The sequence below is a fragment of the Callorhinus ursinus genome, unplaced genomic scaffold (assembly GCF_003265705.2).
Source record: "Callorhinus ursinus isolate GAN/ISIS: 27379988/994484 unplaced genomic scaffold, GSC_fseal_2.0 scaffold24, whole genome shotgun sequence".
Lineage (NCBI taxonomy): Eukaryota > Metazoa > Chordata > Mammalia > Carnivora > Otariidae > Callorhinus > Callorhinus ursinus.
Window position 1 is genome coordinate 28789508 of NW_027397086.1, and position 18911 is coordinate 28808418.

General features: G+C 37.6%; 1 protein-coding gene across 2 annotated transcripts in view; it reads right to left on the minus strand.

The window, feature by feature from the left end:
- Window positions 1–482: 482 nt before the first annotated feature.
- Window positions 483–18911, minus strand: part of TGFBR1 (transforming growth factor beta receptor 1) — a 55145-nt gene continuing 36716 nt past the window's right edge. For both annotated transcript variants that reach the window (XM_025888215.2, XM_025888214.2), the window contains exons 5-9: window positions 15771–15938; window positions 13918–14074; window positions 12137–12261; window positions 10985–11115; window positions 483–5054 (exon numbers count right to left, since the gene is read on the minus strand). In XM_025888215.2, the coding sequence (XP_025744000.1) occupies window positions 4929–5054; window positions 10985–11115; window positions 12137–12261; window positions 13918–14074; window positions 15771–15938 (707 nt within the window). In that variant the 3' untranslated portion in view covers window positions 483–4928. The remainder of the gene's footprint in view (window positions 5055–10984; window positions 11116–12136; window positions 12262–13917; window positions 14075–15770; window positions 15939–18911) is intronic.

Sequence of the window (18911 nt, forward strand, 5' to 3'; positions counted from 1 at the left end):
CTGTTCTGGGGCCCACATCTCCTCATCCACTATCTGCTGTTTTCTCATGAGCCAAATTTCCACTCCCAGCATACTAACTGTTCAAATCTACTTAAAAAAAAAAAAAAAAAAAAAAAAAAAAAGCCAAGCCTATTTCTACAAATTATGTCAATTCTCACAAATCCTTCAATTAGGAAAGATGAAAACACTCTAAATTTCCTTTGAAAATAACTGCAAAACTTTGAGAATCAAAATAATGACATCACTTTAACACAACCTTAGCAAATCTGCTGAGCAAGAGGCAACATAGTTCACAGGGAGGAAGGTCCTATCCTGTCCATTGTCAGATCAGCAACTCCTGCACATGTGGGAAGAAGCCACCACACCCATGGAGGCACCTTGGGGCAGGTGGGCACTTCTCAACCACGTTACGATGTAACTTGTACTGGGGAATAATCCAAAAATTCTAATATCCACAGCAACTACATTTCATAACAGCATGGCTCAGTCCAATATACACAGTTTATTTTAAATTATGCCACTAGCACTTGGGAAAAAAAGTCATTTATTTGCATTGCTTCCATTTTTCTACTGTAGTGTTAGGACTTGACATAAGCATCGCTCTTCTACTTCCTATTTACAACTCATTCAGAATATTACTACAAATACAATATACAACTTTTAAAAACTTATGGGGAACTGCAGTTTTTGTTTTTCTTTCCTCTTTACAGTTTTCTCAAAATCATTCAACTTAAATGAAAATTTATATGGACATTTTCTGTACACATCTGAAAGGGCAGAGATCACACTGATAAAGCCAAAAGAATTTTGCACAAATACAATAAAATACAGAAAACAAAAACCATAGAAGATGTTATTTGGGGTACAAATATAAACAATACAGTACCATTTCAGTAATTTAGCAACATAACACTCATACTTCATAGAAATAAAACTGCAAACCTGGAGAATGCTCTGACAAATATTAAACATTATATATACAATGAGGTAAATGTACCTTGGTCTCTTGAGAGGTAATTTAAGTTTAAAGCAATTGACATTTTGAAGCATCTCCTTGACATATAAAGAAATATCAAACACCCCATTCCATTGGCACAATGTGAAAAAGGGATATCAAAACACGGTTCATGATATTCAATTCACAAATCTCGTTAAAAAATAAAAACAAATTCACTTAAGTTCTTTTTTAAGCTTTAAGAAACAGGTTGAATGTTATTAAACACATTCTTTAAAGTCTACAATTACAAATAAGATTGCATAATGGTGTTGAAAAGTTTAAGTGTACTGACAATCCTCAGAATGTCTTAGAATTCCAGCATTCCTAGAGAGAGGGCCCATGGGTAGTCCAGCATTCCAAAACAGACACAAGGAGCTACAGATTACATGTGCAGACCTATTCTTTAGGATCTCAAAAATATCTGAACTGGCATTTCCTGCCATGCTATAACAGAACCATTATTTGGAATCTCCATCATTTGGAGCCAGAACACTGCCACAGTCAAGAAACAAAAAGAAACAGCTGACTTAACAATCACTCTTTCAGTGCAAGGATAAAAATAAACTCTTGATAGGACATGTCTAAGGGGATACTGATTTTGTTCTGCATTTTAATTAGCACTATGCCATCTTGTTTTATAAAATATTCTATACGGGACAGCTCTCAGATGTAGAGGGGGAACTGAAGGTAGCTCATGCATGAGCTGCAGAATGGCCAAGTGACCACTGAAATTTTGTAACAAGAACTGAAATGTGGAATTCTTGATGTTACTAACCATGTCACTGTGCACGGACTCAAGGCACTTCTTGAGCACTATCACTACAGCAGACTTAGACTCCGGGCTTCGGACCTCGCCCTGTCCCCTAGAGGACCCGATGTGCCGCTGCTTCTGGCACAGCTCCTGCTGCCATGACTGCTACCTCACTGCCTTCCCACTCCTTGGCCACAGCTGAAGTCACAACAAGGCAGCCAGCAGGGCCATCATCCACCCCATCTCCAAACCTGGAGAACCCTCCCAGCAACATTCAGTGACTCAAGGAAATGGAAGCATGTCCCACATTTCCGTCAACCATTTTACTCTAGATTTCCAAAGCAGCTATTCAGTCAAAAGGCTGCTGAAGGGAGGTGGGCGAGGAAGGGTGGTGGCAAGGCAATTCATCTCTAAGTCAGGGACCAGCAAGAAGGCAGGTTGAGAGAAACTGAAGTTAGGAAGGGCGGGCCAGAGATACCTGCGCCCCACTGGGTCATACCTCCCGCATCCCCACTCCTCCGGGGTACTGACGAAATGGATGTGGACAAGTAATTGGTCTGAAGGTATATTTTAAACCAAGTTTAATTTTGGAAGGTGAGCATCTGAAGACAGGCAGTATAAACAAAGGCTTGTGTATCTAAATGAGAAAATCAATACTCTAGTCAAACGTTATCTGCAGTTATGGCCACAGTAATCATGATCTATTTCATTTTTAAGTGACTTTCATTTTCAATATTAACTAATCGGAGTTTATCAAACTGTCATTAGCCAGAAAAGGAATTTGCTGCAGTAATATGTAAACCGAATTTAGAACTAAACTCCAACTTTTAAAAAAATTCCCTGACTCACCAAAAGTACATTTTATCCACTTAGGCAAGAGTATAATTGCAACTCAATCTTTGATTTAATAAAGAGTATCTTCAGTAAAAGTTGATTACCTTATATGAAAGTGAGAAATCATGTATCTCAATTTTAAATCAGACAAGAACTTTTGGTATGTTCTTAAAATTATATAAAAATAGTTTTAGCATTGGTCCCCTGGATTTCATAAAGCAGATCTGGTAGGCGTAGAAATGGCCAAGAAAAAAAAAAAGTACCTAATCAGAGAGCTAGAGATTACTAAACAGGAAATATAACATAATTATAAAAACAAAGCCCTCAACGTCTGCCATTCATTTGCTTTGACAAAATCATGGTAACTACAGAAAAAAACTCAAATTTGGAGTCAAAATATTAACCTCTAAGCACATTTTTCCCCATGATGTTTTTAAACACATGAAACTGACACTAAATTCCTATGCATATGTCATTCATTCTAAAATTACTTTGGCTTTAAGACCAAATAGTCTTTCAAATTTATTCTATGTGTAAGAGAAAAGAGATGATCAGAATGCAGCTCAGTCAGCGTAAATGGCCACTATCTCTTACTGACCAAATACTATAAAGGTTATTCTGACCCTTTCATTTGGAAATTGATAGCACTATAAAGTCAATGTCTTGCCTCATTGCTATGATAGTTTTTCTCCCATCAGAATACGATCACAGTGATAAAGAGAACTCTGAAAACCGTAAAAGCCCTAAAAGACTTTTAGCACTGGAAGTAAAAATCAGTTACTATAAGCCAGTTTCAACTTAGTGTGAAGATCATGACAAGTTTGCTTTAAACACAGAATTTGCCTGAAAACATCTGTAAACGGAGAACCAAATTTCAGAATGTTCTTTAGCTACCACTCTCCCAAATATCAAGGGTATACTAAACTTATTACCTAACCATGTAAATTAAGCAGTTGCAGTATCTGCACACAGAAGAAAAGACTGAATTAGAAGCTGCCTTCTTCAAAGTGTAGTGAGACCTCAGAACCACGCTAACTCTAACCTTAGTTACAAAGACAGAAAGTCCACCGAACACTGACTCCTACATAACAACTGTAACTCTCCTGCACACCTGTTACCTACTCAAATGATTAACTACCTTTACCTTCCTAGAAAAAGGCCTATTATTTAACATTAACACACCCTAATTTTAAATGTAATTCATTTCTTAAAAAAATAACACTGTCTTTGATCAGATAAAGAAAAAAATGGCTTACAGAATGCCATACAACTTTTCACAAGCAGCTAGACAAATTTTCCCTTTTAGAAAAATTAGTCTGTATGCTACAAGTTTTAAATTATTAGAGTACTATAAGCATCTACAGTGCCACTTGATTTTTTTAAGGTATACTTAGACAACACAATTTAGATGCAAAAGCTTGATGTAAGAATATTAAAAAATGACCATGATAACATTTATCAATTAATGCCACTTCATTTCTTCAGTGGTTTAAGCACATTTTGGTAGGAGAAAGGCATTTTCAAAATGGAATACCAAATGACATACTACAAAAAACCTTCCAATAAACAAAACAGAAAAGTCTGGGTTACCCAGATAAATAAATTTTTTGAATTAAAATACTACAGCTTTTAAGACACACAGACTGTAAGCGTTAGAAAGACACAGAAGCGGCACTTACTGGTATAGTACAATCCCATTTTGAAGGCATGTAATGTTCTGAATATGTGAAAGAACAGTAATAGTATACAAAATACAATTGCATAAATTATGTTCCTCACAACTATATGAGGTCATTTTTAGACTCAAGATAAGAGTTTTATAAGTGTTAGTTTTAAGATCCTGAAAATTATAGAACAGTACATTCAAAGTCTGAATCAAGGAAACTCTTTAGTGGTTCAGAATCCTCTGAGAATGTACTAACCAGGAATAAATCACTTTCTTTAAAAATAAGAAATGTTTTATATAACTCAACAATCCAGCTCCTTTACCCTTAAAGATGATCTTCAGCACAGCAGAGTTAACCCAAAGTTAAGACCAGCAATCATCTTTAAAAAAAACCAAAAAACAAAAAAACAAGTTTTGTGTTAATAAAAAATAAAGGTAGACTACACAACATTTTGTAACTGTCCTGGGAAAGAAGTGTTCATAGTGCACAGAAAGGACCCACACGGCCGTTTCCTGGGTCCAAAGAAATCCTGGGGAGTTTCTCGATGACCTTATTACACTGTTGCAAAGGGAAGCAATATCCTTCTACTCCCTCTCAGTGAGGTAGAACAATTGACCTCCCAAATTAAAACCCAGGAGCAGATCTGAAGGAGAAGCAGAGTTCAGGCAAAGCTGCAGAACTACATTTTGATGCCTTCCTGTTGACTGAGTTGTGACAATGTTTTCTTAATACGCAAAGCTGTAAGCCTCGCTGCTCCGTTGGCATACCAACATTCTCTCATAATTTTAGCCATTACTCTCAAGGCCTGCAAAAATAATAGAAGAAAAATAATTAATGAGTGCCAATGAGTGCTTTCCATTCATCTGAATAAGATCTTTATTCTGTACATCTTCTTTCCAAGTGACTTATGTTCAATTGTTTTATTTCCTCATTATTTGTAAGAGCAAATAGATAGAAATGACTTCAATTCCCATCAGTGGGGTATTGGTGTCAGCAGCTGGAAAGCAGATGGATGAGGGCCAACTTACTTAGCAGACCAGAAAAAGCTGAATCCTAAACCAGAGCTGTCAAGGCAAAAAAGGAACCTGACTCACATAGAAACTCCCTAGAACCAAGGAATTAACTGCATTGAGTTCCTCTGATGTGAAGTTCAAGCTAAAAACATGAGGATTGGCCAAAAGAGCTGGAACCCCAGATACCTGCCCCTCCCCGAGCTTCACACGGTTGGGTGACTGCCCCACTCTCACCCCAGCAAAAGATTAGAGGTTGTATCTGGGAGGGTAAAACAGAGATTTCTGACTTGGGGAACATGGGGGCAAAGTTCCATACTGACAACTCACAAATGAGAAGACCACAGGTTTTCTCCCTAAAACACAGGCAGCAACTTGTAGATATTCCTCCAGGCAAGAGACTGGAAGAGTCTTCTCGGGGAAATGTGAGCCCAAGAGGAAAGACCTGAAGATATCGACATATCAGTGGCTCCCAACAACTGATGTAAGCAACCCAGTTAGGTCACCCTAAAGGTCACAGTGGGTAAGTGCTGTTCATATGCATAAAGCTTCCATCAGCTTCCAGTGTCCTGCCTTTAAACATGAAGAGAATAGGAGTTTATGTGCTACGGTGAGAGCTGTGAATTGTGTAAGACTGATGAATCACAGACCTGTACCCTTTAAACAAATAATACATTATATGTTAATTAAAAAAAAGAGAGAGAGAATAGGAGTTTGATCAGACATCAGAGAAAGCAGTATGAAGGCAGAAGCTGATACAAACAGACCAAAGTAACTTGGACAAAACAGTTGTACAGAGAAGAAAATATCAATAACTTATTAATATCCTCAAAGAGATAAAGAAAATACTCATATTCATCACTGACAGTTTCCTGCTTCTTGTTTGACTTTGCAAAAACGTGACAAAAGAACTGGAAAATAAACCTGATTAAAAAAAGATACAAGTTGATAAACCTTGCAGAAAGTTTAGAAAAAAAATCAAGGATGGATAAGAGGGAAAAGATAAGAAAATGAGAAGGCCTCTTAAGGGGTCTAACATTCAAAACTAGAGTGGAAAAAAGAGAACAGAGGAAAACAGAAAGGAACAAATCAAAGAAATACTTCAGGGACATTTCCTAGAAATGAACACTGGTTTCCATATAAAAATGACCAAATGCCCAACTCATACATATACTCAATTCTACAAAATTATAAATTTATGGAGAGCCTACCATTTACCAGAATCCATCCTAGGTACTGGGGATACAAAAGAGAACAGACAAAATCCCTATCTTCATAAAGCTCACGTTCTAGGGAGCCAAAGCATATCGTTAATAAACAAGTGAAATACATGGACTGTCAGTGGTAAGTGCTAAGGAGAAACATCATTTAGGGAAGGAGATACAATATGCCAGGGAAAGAAGGTGATATTTTAAAGGGGTATCATGTCTACTAATAAGGAAACATCTGAGCAGAGACTTAAAAGATGGCGGGAGTTGAATAAACCAAGAAACAGGAAGTCATGGGGTCCAGGAAGGAAGAGTCACTGTAACAGAGGCAAAGAGAATCCCAGGACAAAAGGTGAGGGATCTCCCGAGATGAAAGCTGCTCAGTTGGCCTAGGTAGCTACAAGTCCAGCCTGGAAAAGCTCAGAAGGTTCTGGAAGATACTTCTTAGTTATTCTATCAGTTTCATGTTCTTAATGTGTTTCAACTATTGAGAGGAGATTTATAAACCCCAGAAAAGCAAAAGACTGAATTAGTGTAAAGTGAAACAGAAAACTAACCAAATGGAGAAAAAACAAAAATGACAGCAATGGCATTAATTCAGCACGATGTGACAGTAACTGCAAATTGCATGTGTACTCTTAATGTTTTCTGTTAACTTTTCCTCATGCTTAAAAAGCCATCTGTTTAATAATGCGCTCTACTTATTTTAATGAATACATGAATACTTCCAGTTTGCACTTTGCAATATCAAGATCAAATTTGTAAAAGACAAAATCTAGCCCAATTTCATTTGTTAAACATGCAAATTCTCTGAGAATGCTAAGACGTATTTTTATCTGGGCCTGGACACTTGATTTTGTTGGGAGGTAGCTAAGGAGCTCTCTCAATGTCTCGACCATTGAGTCCTACATTATTATTATTTTTTAAAGATTTTATTTATTTGACAGAGAGAGACACAGTGAGAGAGGGAACACAAGCAGGGAGAGTGGGAGAGGGAGAAGCAGGCTTTCCGCAGAGCAGGGAGCCCGATGCGGGGCTTGATCTCAGGACCCTGGGATCATGACCTGAGTGGAAAGCAGACGCTTAAGGACTGAGCCATCCAGGCGCCCCGAGTCCTACATTATTTTGATATGTAAAATCAACTACTTAAGTCACTAGCTTTTTATTCCTCTTCAGCTATAAAACTTCACACCTGGAGGAAAATGCTCTGCCTTGCCAATATTGTAACAGTGACAGCTAGCAATTACATATAGATTAAATAAAATTTGTCTTAGGAATTCTTTAAATTTACAAGTACAAAAATATTTCTAAAGTTTTTGTAAGAGCTGGGGTTGAGAATCTCAGACACTGCTGGAAAGCATTTTCCCTACATTCCTGGTGAATGGTCACACAGGCAATCAGATGAGTAAGATGTCAAATCATCAGAACCATCCTCCCAATCACCTCATCCAACTTCCTCCTTTTAAAAGGCACATTAGAGGGTGGGGGGATGGGTTAGCCTAGTGATGGGTATTAAAGAGGGCACGTACTGAATGGAGCATTGGGTGTTATATGCAAACAATGAATCATGGAACACTACATCAAAAACTAATGATGTAATGTATGGTGATTAACGTAACAATAAAAAATTAAAAAAATAAATAAAAGGCATGTTAGGGTCTGGAAAACTGAAATGATATGCCCAAAGTCAAACTCTGAAATGGTGCCCAGGCTGTCTAGAATCCAGGCTTCCTAATTTCCATCCAGATCCATCCTATTGTTCTGGGCTGCCCTGATCAAAAGGACACATTCATTTAAAATGCAGGTGGGGGCGCCTGGGTGGCTCAGTCATTAGGCGTCTACCTTCAGCTCAGGTCATGATCCCAGGGTCCTGGGATCAAGCCCCACATAGAACCCCACATCGGGCTCTCTGCTCAGCGGGAAGCCTGCTTCATCCTCTCCCACTCCCCCTGCTTGTGTTCCCTCTCTCACTGTGTCTCTCTGTCAAATAAATACATAAAATCTTAAAAAAAAATAATAAAATGTAGGTGACCTCTATTTGCAGAGGACATGATACTATATATAGAAAACCCTAAAGACCACCAAAAAAACTACTGGAACTGATAAATGAATTCAGTAAAGTCGCAGGATACAAAATCAACATACAGAAATCTGTTGCATTCCTACACAGTAATAATGAAACAGCAAAAGTGAAATTAAGAAAACAATCCCATTTACAATTGTACCCAAAACAACAAAGTACCTAGGAATAAACTTAACCAAAGAGGTAAAAGACCTGTACTCTGGAAACTATAAAACACTGATGAAAGAAGTTCAAGACGATGAAAGAAATGGAAAGACATTCTATGCTCATGGGTTAGAAGAACAAATATTGTTATACTACCCAAAGCAATCTACACATTTAAAGCAATCCCTATCAAAATACCAGCAGCATTTTTCATAGAACTTCAACAATCCTAAAATTTGTATGGAAACACAAAAAGAACCAAAGCAATCTTAGAAAAACAAAACAACAAAACTGGAGGTCTCACAACTCCAGACTGTTATATTACAAAGCTGTAGTAATTAAAACAGTATAATACTGGCATAAAAATAGACACAGAAATCAATGGAATTGGACAGAAAACCCAGAAATGAACCCACGATTATATGGTCAATTAATCTTTGACAATGGGGGAATGCATATACTAAGGGAAAAAGTCTCTTCAACAAATGGTATTGGGAAACCTGGACAGCTACATGCAAAAGAGCAAAACCGGAACACTTTCTTACACCACACACAAAAATAAACTCATAATGGATTAAAAACCTAAATGTGAGACCTGAAACCATAAAAATCCTTGAAGAGAGCACAGGCAATAATTTCTCTGACATTGGCTGTAGCAACATTTTTCTAGATATGTCTCCCGAGGCAAGGGAAATAAAAGCAAAAATGAACTATTGGGACTACATCAAAATAAAAAGCTTCTGCACAGCAAAGTAAACAATCAACAAAACTAAAACAACCTACTGAATGGGAGATTTTTTTTTTAATTAATTTATTTATTTTAGAGTGAGAGAGAAAGAGAGAAGAGAGTGGGGGAAGGGGCAGAGGAAGCAGAGAGTCTTCAGTGGACTCCACGCTGAGTGCAGAGCTCGACAGGGGGCTCAATCTCACCACCCTGAGATCATGACTGAGCTGAAACCAAGAGCCGGATGCTTAACTGAAATGCACCACCCAGGCACCCAGAGAAGATATTTTTAAATGACATCTCTGATAAAGGGTTAGTATCCAAAATATATAAAGAACTGATATAACTCAATACCCAAAAAACAAAGAATCCAATTAAAAAATGGGCAGAAGACATGAACAGATATTTCTTCAAAGAAGACATCCAGATGGCCTACAGACACATGAAAAGATGCTCAACATCGTGCATCATCAGGGAAATGCAAATCAAAACTACAATGAGATATCACCTCACACCTGTGAGAATGGCTAAAATCAAAAACACAAGAAACAACAAGTGTTGGCAAGGATGTGAAGAAAAAAGAACCCTCTTGCATTCTTGGTGGGAATGCAAACTGGTGCAGCCATTGTGGAAAATAGTATGGAGGTTCCTCAAAAAATTAAGAGAACTACTCTATGAACCAGGAATCACACTACTGGGGATTTACCCCCCAAATACAAAAACACTGAAAGGGTTACATGCACCCCTGTGTTTGTTGCAGCATTATTTTACAATAGCCAAACTATGGAAGCAACCGTGTCCACTGATAGATGAAAAGATAAAGAAAATGTGGTATATATACAATGGAATACTGGCCATAAAAAAAAAAAATGAAATCTTGCCATTGGCAACAACATGCATGGAGCTAGAGAGTAAAATGCTAAGTGAAGCCAGTCAGTCAGAGAAAGACAAATACCATATGATCTCACTCATATGTGGAATTTAAGAAACAAAGGAGCAAAGAAAAAAAGTTAAGAGCGAGAGAGAGACACACACAAACCAAGAAACAGACTCATAACTACAGAGAACAAACTGATGATCACCAAAGGGGAGATGCATGGGGGGGATGGGTTAAATAGGTGATGGGGATTGGAGAGTGCACTTATTAAAAAAAAAAAAAAAAAAGATGGTGAACTTAAACCTATCCATACTGATAAGTGCATTAAATGTAAATGGAATGAACATTCCATGTAAAAGACAGATAAAATGAAAATGCAGGTGCCTTGGTTCACTGGTAGATTTAAATACTATTCTGAGACATTGATGGCCACTAAAAATGCTCCATGGCCCTTTTGATGTCCTTGAGATTAAACATGAAAACCAAATTACTCTGTTTTTCTTTCACTGGTTTAACTGCCATGGGGTAAAAAAAAGAAAAAGAGAAAGAAGAAAAAAGAAAAGAAAAGAAAAGAAAAGAAAAGAAAAGAAAATTCCTGTGTCTATTTTCCTTAAAGAAAAGTAGCAAATTTCCACATACCAAGCAGAAACAGTTTAGAAAATTGTGTAGTATCCAAAATAAATACTCACTTCACAACTCTGCCATCTGTTTGGAATATTTGGCCTTAACTTCTGTTCACAAACAACTTTTCTCATTTCTTCAACTGATGGATCAGAAGGTACAAGATCATAATAAGGCAGCTGGTAATCTTCATGAATTCCTATATTGGTTAAAAAATATATATTTTTTGAAGAATTTACTCAGATAATGCCAGACCATTCTTTGTCCAGGAAGACCCAAGAGTCCTATTTCAGGGTTCCATTAATTAATTAGCGAAGTGGAACAGGGCTTCTAGCTTGCTCTATCTCATCTACATCTGCATCAACAACCCATCTCTCTGAGTTGGTACTGGGCCCACACCTTGAAACTAAATATCACTATGGGATCAGCAAAACCTATTTTAATGATGGTTAACTATGAGCTGTAATGACCTGATTGATATTTTCCCGAAGAACCCTCATGTGCAAGAAATGAGAGTTTTTATTCTGTGAGTGCTCAGCCTTGGTATAGGGATATACACTCTACCATGGAGATGTAAATCCTACAGGCAAATCTGAGGTGCAAATCCTTTACCTCTACTTGGATCTGTCCTCTTTGCTACAATACAGAGACACACTCTCCCTGTTACTGCCACATAAACCTGAGACCCTAGCTCAACCAAGCCTGGGCCACCAAGGATGAGAAACTATTGCTCAAGTAAATATCCAAAGTGCTCAATCTAAAATTAACTTAAAATAAACTTAGTTTAAAAAGTAGTATAATGGCAATGTAATTGTATTCTGTATATATAACTTCCAGCTAAGAAGTTAGACAAAAGAACCACACTCTTGGCGGGAAGGGGGGTAGTTTGACCCAGGTACATGCTAGAAACAGCTTCCTGGGTGGCCTCTCAAGTAGTCATCCATTCTAAATAACTATATTCCAAGATAACAAGGGCTTGGTTTCTGATGCTTCCCAAGATTCAAATGGAAATAGAAAAAGAATACACTAAAATAAGCATGTCATGTCATTTCCCCTTACTGCAGGTTTTATCTCCTTTATTTTCTTTGGCACTCTCAGTGATCACCTGGTGAACATAATTTTAGACCGCTGATGTGTATAATTTCATTCAATAAAAAAAAAGGCTATCCAGGAACAGCTTCTGTTCATAATAAACTGTTGGGGGAGGGGGAGAAATTTACCACCAATGGAACATCGTCGAGCTATTTCCCAGAATACTAAGCCCATTGCATAGATGTCGGCACGTTTGAAGGATTCAAAGTGTTTCATATTTATGGAATCATCTAGAACTTCGGGGGCCATGTACCTAAAAAAGAAGTCAGCAATTTACTTTATGGAATGGTGGTCACTTTACTTTTGAACTGTTTCATATATTTTTTTTTCCTGAGAATTTTTTTAAAAATCGGTATTAACTTTAAGACTTTTCTCCCCTTTCAGCATGGTTCTGCTACTTTTTAAAATGACTCATACTTATAAAAATTTTCCCAAAGTTCATAAAGTACAAAGTGAAAACTCATTCCATTACTACCACCCCTTGTTAACACTTTGATCAACATTCTTTCAGATATCACCATACATATATAGACATATATATTCAATATTATATAACTGAGATCATATTAAACTCAAGAAAAATATTAAATATCCAAACTGATTTGAAAACTAATGATGTCAACTAAATGCCGTGAAAAGCTGAAACAGCAATTTCATGCTATCTGCCTTATGATCTTAGCTTCCAATGAAAGACACATATGTAACAATCATGGCTATTAAGAATGTCTTAACACACACCGCCTACTTTGTCAAGTACTATGTGGGGGCCACATATTTTAATCTATAAGTCTTCTCACTAAAACAGGATGAAAGGATGAGGACATAATCCAGGGAACAAAATAATAGATAAAAAATGAATGCCAGTCCTCCTACTGATGCCACGTTGTAGGGTTCTGAAGTTTTAAAAACCCTACTAAAGTTATACATCAGGATTCATGAAGACCTGCAGCGACCACTGTCCTGGGCGCCTAAGTCAAGAGTTCCGAGAGTCCTTGCTGAATCCAGAAATCATAAACACCACTGAGATAGAATGAAGCCTGGCTCTATCCGAGGCCGAGGCAGTGATGTGGAGATATGCTGTGGCAACATGCTGTGATAATATACAGAGTAAGGCCTTTTGGGTCAGAAAGGCCGAGGTTCGAATCTCCGCTCTTCAGGTTACCATGTGCATGAGGCTGACCCTGTGACTTGCCTTCCACGGGGCTGTTTCCTCATCTGTGAAATGAGGACAATGTCACCCACCTAGTCATGTTCTTTAGAAAACTTGTGGATCCAACAAACACAAGGCTGCTCTCAAGCAGCTTGCAAACCAATGGAACATACAGACAAATAAATGGAGAGTTATAATGTGCTAAGTGCCCTAATGGTCCAGGTTCAGCCTGCTATGAGAGCCCTTGGTAAGGGTACCTCAGTCCAGAAAGGGCTACCTCTGAGAAAGGAAGGGTGAGTACAAGTCAGGGAAACAGCAGGGCAAAGTCTGCTCTAGGATACAGTATATGCAGAAATTCTAAGGGAGAAAGAAAGGTGTATTTCCAGGAACTAAAAATCAGAAAATAGTTGGGCTAGCTACAGTATAGCATTTGAAGAGAGCATTAACTGAGATTATATATATATATGACACACTAAAATGATTGGCACATACTGGGCACCCTGTAAACATCAGCTACTATTGTTATTATAATTAATATAACAAATGATAATATTTTCTGGAAGGGCCACCTTTCATCAGCAGGCATCTTTAAAAGTCAGGTAACCTTGGCTTCAGAGCAGGCAAGACCATGAGATCTTCTACCTGTGGGCAATCTGATAAAGTACAGGTTTGAGTTTCAGAAGGTGTGTACATAAAAATGAGAAGGAAATGAAAAAGAAGCTGATTTCAGAAGCTAATAAACACTCTTCACAAGCATACCTTTTTGTCCCCACTCTGTGGTTTGGAGCAATATCAATCGTATCTGTGGCTGAGTCGTGTCTCACTGCCAGTCCTAAGTCTGCAATACAGCAAGTTCCATTCTTCTTTATCAAGATATTCTTGGATTTCAAATCTCTATGAGCAATGGCTGGTTTCCCTAAAGAAACCAAAAGTAAACGCGATTGCTTAAAAGGTGATACCAATCACAATTCTCCCCTTTAGGTTCAAAGCCTCTACTCCTATCCCAATGTCAAAGCATTTCAGCTCACATCACCCACAATACCTGGACAATTACTAAACAACCTCAAGTGAATCATTATACCAAAAGTTGCTAAAATTACATTTCTTCAAAGAAAACAGAGAAAATAAGATGCTCCAAAAAATGGTGCCCAAAAATTGTAAGTCTAACAACTCAAAGACTGGGGGTTAAAGATGTTTGTTTGTTGACATCTTATGAATTATTTATGGAACTCTTGTCACAGACTGATCTTTCAGTCCAAGGACCAAGCATCTACACCATTTCCTTTACCTACCAACTATAATGCAGTCAGTATTAAATTTACAACCTTTAAATACTAACAGTGGAAACCCTGGAGCCCTCCCACACTGCTGGTAGGAATGTAAAATGGTGCAGCCACTTTGGAAAAAAGAATCACAGTCTGGTAATGCCTCAAAACCGTTAGTTGCTGTATAATCTAGTAATTCCACTGTATAAGAGAACTGAAAACACACACACACACACACACACACACAGTGCACACCAATGTTCATAGAAGCATTATTCACAAAAGCCCAAAGTGGAAACAACCCAAGTGTCCATCAACTGATGGACAAATGTGGTATATCCAAACAATGGAATATTACTCAGCCATAAAAAGGAATGAAGTACTGATACATGCTATAACATGGATGAACCCTGAGAGCATGCCAAGAGAAAAGAAGCCAGCTACAAAAGATCACATATGATACAATTCCATTTAAAGGAAATGTCCAGAATGAGCAAATCTATAGAGGCAGAAAGTAGATTAGTGGTTGCCCAGGACTAAGGAATTTGGGAGGATATGGGGAGTGACTGCTATGGGCACAGTGTTTCTTCTTGGAGTGATGAAAACATTCTAAAATGGACGTGGTGATGCACGACTCTGTGAATACACTAAAAGCCACTGAATTGTAACTTAAAATGAATTGTATATGTGAATCATAACGCAATACAACTGTTATTATCAACAACAGTAACAATTACAAAGATGAGGGAGAGACTAAGATGTGAAAGAGCATGTGTGTGGTAAAGTGGGGAGTGAGGGAGCCACCTGGTGGCAAGAGGATAATCACTAGAGGACAGAGATATATTGGCATTTGACAATCCTACATGGCACAAAAATCATACCATAACAATTTCGTAACTAAAATTTAGTATATAATTTTTCAACTACAAAATGGTCTCATGCAGTCTCCTTATCTCAGAGTCAAATATAATTATTAGATGGCCAGATAACATTAGGTGGCATGTTGATTTTTAAAAAAGCATTTTTCACATTACATTTGATACTACACATAAAAACACACATTCTTTCAAACTTGAATTCTGAAGTCGAGATCCTCAAAAATCACAAGACTAGATGCTACTTTTAAGAACTCACATACCTATCAGTGTTGTTACAACGACTAGAGAATCTCTAAACAAATTCCCATATTCCTAACTCCACCTGAGATTTTCAACAGAAAGATAAAATAATTTCATTAAAAACTGCATTTTAAACATCTTTATTTAGGCTGTCTTCTTAAAAAATTTTCTAACAGACATTAGATTCATGGGAATTTAAAGCTTGAATAACATAAGTACTTTGAGTTACCTTGGGTACCAACAATCTCCATGTGGAGATGGGCAAGTCCACTTGCTGTGGACAAAGCAAGTTTTATCATTCCTTCCACAGTAACTGTGTATCTGTTCAAATAATCAAAAAGGGATCCATGCTCATGATAATCTGAGACCAACCAGAGCTGAGTCCATGTGCCATTATCTGTAGAGTAGAGTAACAATGTTTCAGATGGTTTGTAGAACATCAATTTATCTATTCAGAAGTTACCACTTTTTACTCTCAATCCTGAATTCCACAACTGCAACATGACGACAGTACCTTAGGTTTGAATATTATTTCCTTCATATTTTCACTTTGTCTTATACTTTTACATACATATCTTTTAGATCCCCTGAGTAAGCCCCCTATTCTTGAGATAAGGCAAGGATAACTAATCCCATTTAAGAGATAAGGAATCATAGTTCAAAGATGGTGATTTCGAATCTACACAGAAGATGGTAGCAGAGCTGGGACTCCTGAGTGGCTAGAAAAATGTCTGGTTCAGGTGGGGTGCTCAGTAGTTGTTTCTGGAAGGAGGAAGGGAAAGGGGAATGGGTGGAAGATGAGAAGTATCTGGAGCCTAGTGTAGCCACAGAAGGAATGGAATAGTATAGGATAAAACTGAAAGTGAGCTTAAATGAAGAAATGCAAGCTTTAATCACAGACTATATATTCAGTTCACAAAGAAGCCAGATAAGAGGATTATTATTCCAAGGTTTCCAGCTTAGAAAAAATATAAAAATAGTGGTATTATTGACAAATGGTAAAGCTGGAACAGAAACTAAAATGTCAGGAGGAAAAAAAGCTGGGGCTGAACCCAGTTTTACACAAGGTGATTCTGAACTTCGACAACTAGGAATATGTATTCCAAAAATACATGGATTTGAAATGTGTTTTCCCATGGGAATCATGGTAAAAACTCTGGCTAGGCTTCTAGGTTAGTCTGGTCCACAAAAGCCTATTTAACCTAGGAGTAGCAAGAAAACCATACACTAGGAAGCAGCACAATTTAGTAAAAGATACACATTTGGAGTCATTCTGACCTGGGGGGAAATCCAGGGCCTAGTTATTATTGACTATGTGACCTCAGATAAGTTTCTTAACCAATGAGGCTCTGTTTCTTCTTTTACACAGCAAGAATACCTTACTTTTGCAAAACTGTTAAGAAGAGTTAAAAAATAGAACTGATTAAGCATTTCATGGAATGCATGGGTCATAAGAATTTAAAATGGGCTGTCTCCTTCCCTATTGGTTGTAACAAACAAACAAACAAACAAAACCCCACCCCAACTGACATAAAATAGATTCTATAATTTTGAAAGTTGTACTTGAAGGAAAGCAACTCTGATTAGATGAGATTAAGAAAGGTATTTTCAGAAGATTCGGGAGGGGATTTCTGGGTACTTTCAAAACAATTTAGATACTCACGACACTAGTTCTTTACAAACTTTATATATAAACAAAGCTTACTCTTCATAAACTTTATAAATTGTTTCTATTCAAACTTGTACCTTTTCTTTTCCCTGATAGAAATGCATCACTATTTTTATCTGCATGCTTATTAATCATGACTGAATTCTGAAAGGCTGACAAATTAAGAGGAACACAGGCAGATGGAAGAAAGGGAGATTTTCTGAGGTAATTAACAAGAGAAGCAGAAGAAGGATATGTAAGAGGCTGTGTAATATAAAGGGTTGTCTGAGGTGGAATTAACTATATCAGGAAGATAAAGATAAAGGAGAAGGGAAATAGAGTGGATGGGCTAGATTCTGGGCAAAAGTCCATTAACCTCTGACAGAGAGAGTAAGGAAGATCCAAGAGGGTGAGCCAGTTCCCATGGTGACCACCAGATGACAGCACCAGCTTAGCTTGGCTGCTGGCTGAGCAAATGGGAAAAGAAAGTTCAGGGCACAAAGGCAAGGGCATTTTGCGCCAGGGTGTTTGCAACTTGGAGTATGTCTAAAACATGTTGGGCCTGGGTCAGGTTTGAGCCCCAAATGACAGATTTAAAAGCAACCACCACAGCTGAGTTTGAAACTATGCATGTGGCTAAGTCCTTCAAGGGAGCAATTACTGTTTGTAGACTTAGAGCCTTCATACAAATCAGTAAAAAGAGTTTTAGAAAACAAACACAACTACTAAGAAATAAGAAATAAACAGAAAATCTAGAGTCACAGAACATTGTTTGTAAGGTTGTTTTAAGAGTTAAGAGGGGACGCTAAATGGTGCCAAAGGCAGAAGAAAATGAAAACTAAGGACTTGGTCAAACTATGATCACTGCTTTTGTCTTCTTTTTACATTAAGTAATACTGAATTGGTAGTAGCCACTGATAAATCACTGCCTACAGCCATGACATCCATCACTGCCCTAAGTCACAAAAAAGAGATAATCAAGGGGCGCCTGGGTGGTTCAGTCGGTTAAGCATCCAACCCTTCCTTTTTGGCTCAGGTCATGATCTCAGGGTTCTGAGATCAAGCCCAGGTGGGGCTCTGAGTTCAGCGGGGAGTCTGCTTGAGATTCTTTCCCTTTCCCCCTCTCTCTCCCTCACCATCTGCTCCTCCCCCCGCTTGTGCGCTTTCTCTCTCTCTAAAATAAACAAATAAAATCTTTAAAGAAAGAGCTAATCAAATATTAGATGGCTCTTAATGTGATATATATATCAATATATAATATACAATACACAGCATGTTGTATACAAGTATATAATACAAAGTATACAATATATAGGAAAGCATACAATATTTTCAGGAAACCAATCCAATTACTCAGACTTAGTCTCTCATCCTAACTACCAGTTTTTAAATACAAGGACAAAGTTCAGAGATACTACGGAAATTCAATCAACACAATCCAGAATGTGATAAGCCCTACAGGACAAATAATTCAGTTTCTTCAAGAAACTGCAAGAAGAAAAACAAGAGAAACAAAGCAATTTTAAGGGATTTATGATAAATATCAACCAAATGCCATGTGTGGACTTCATATCCTAAAGTGAGTAACCAATTGTTTAAAAAAAAAAAAGAAGACACAACTGCAGAAATGTGAAACTGACTGGATACTGATGACATTTTAAAAATTGACAACAGGTGGGCGCCTGGGTGGCTCAGATGGTTAAGCGTCTGCCTTCGGCTCGG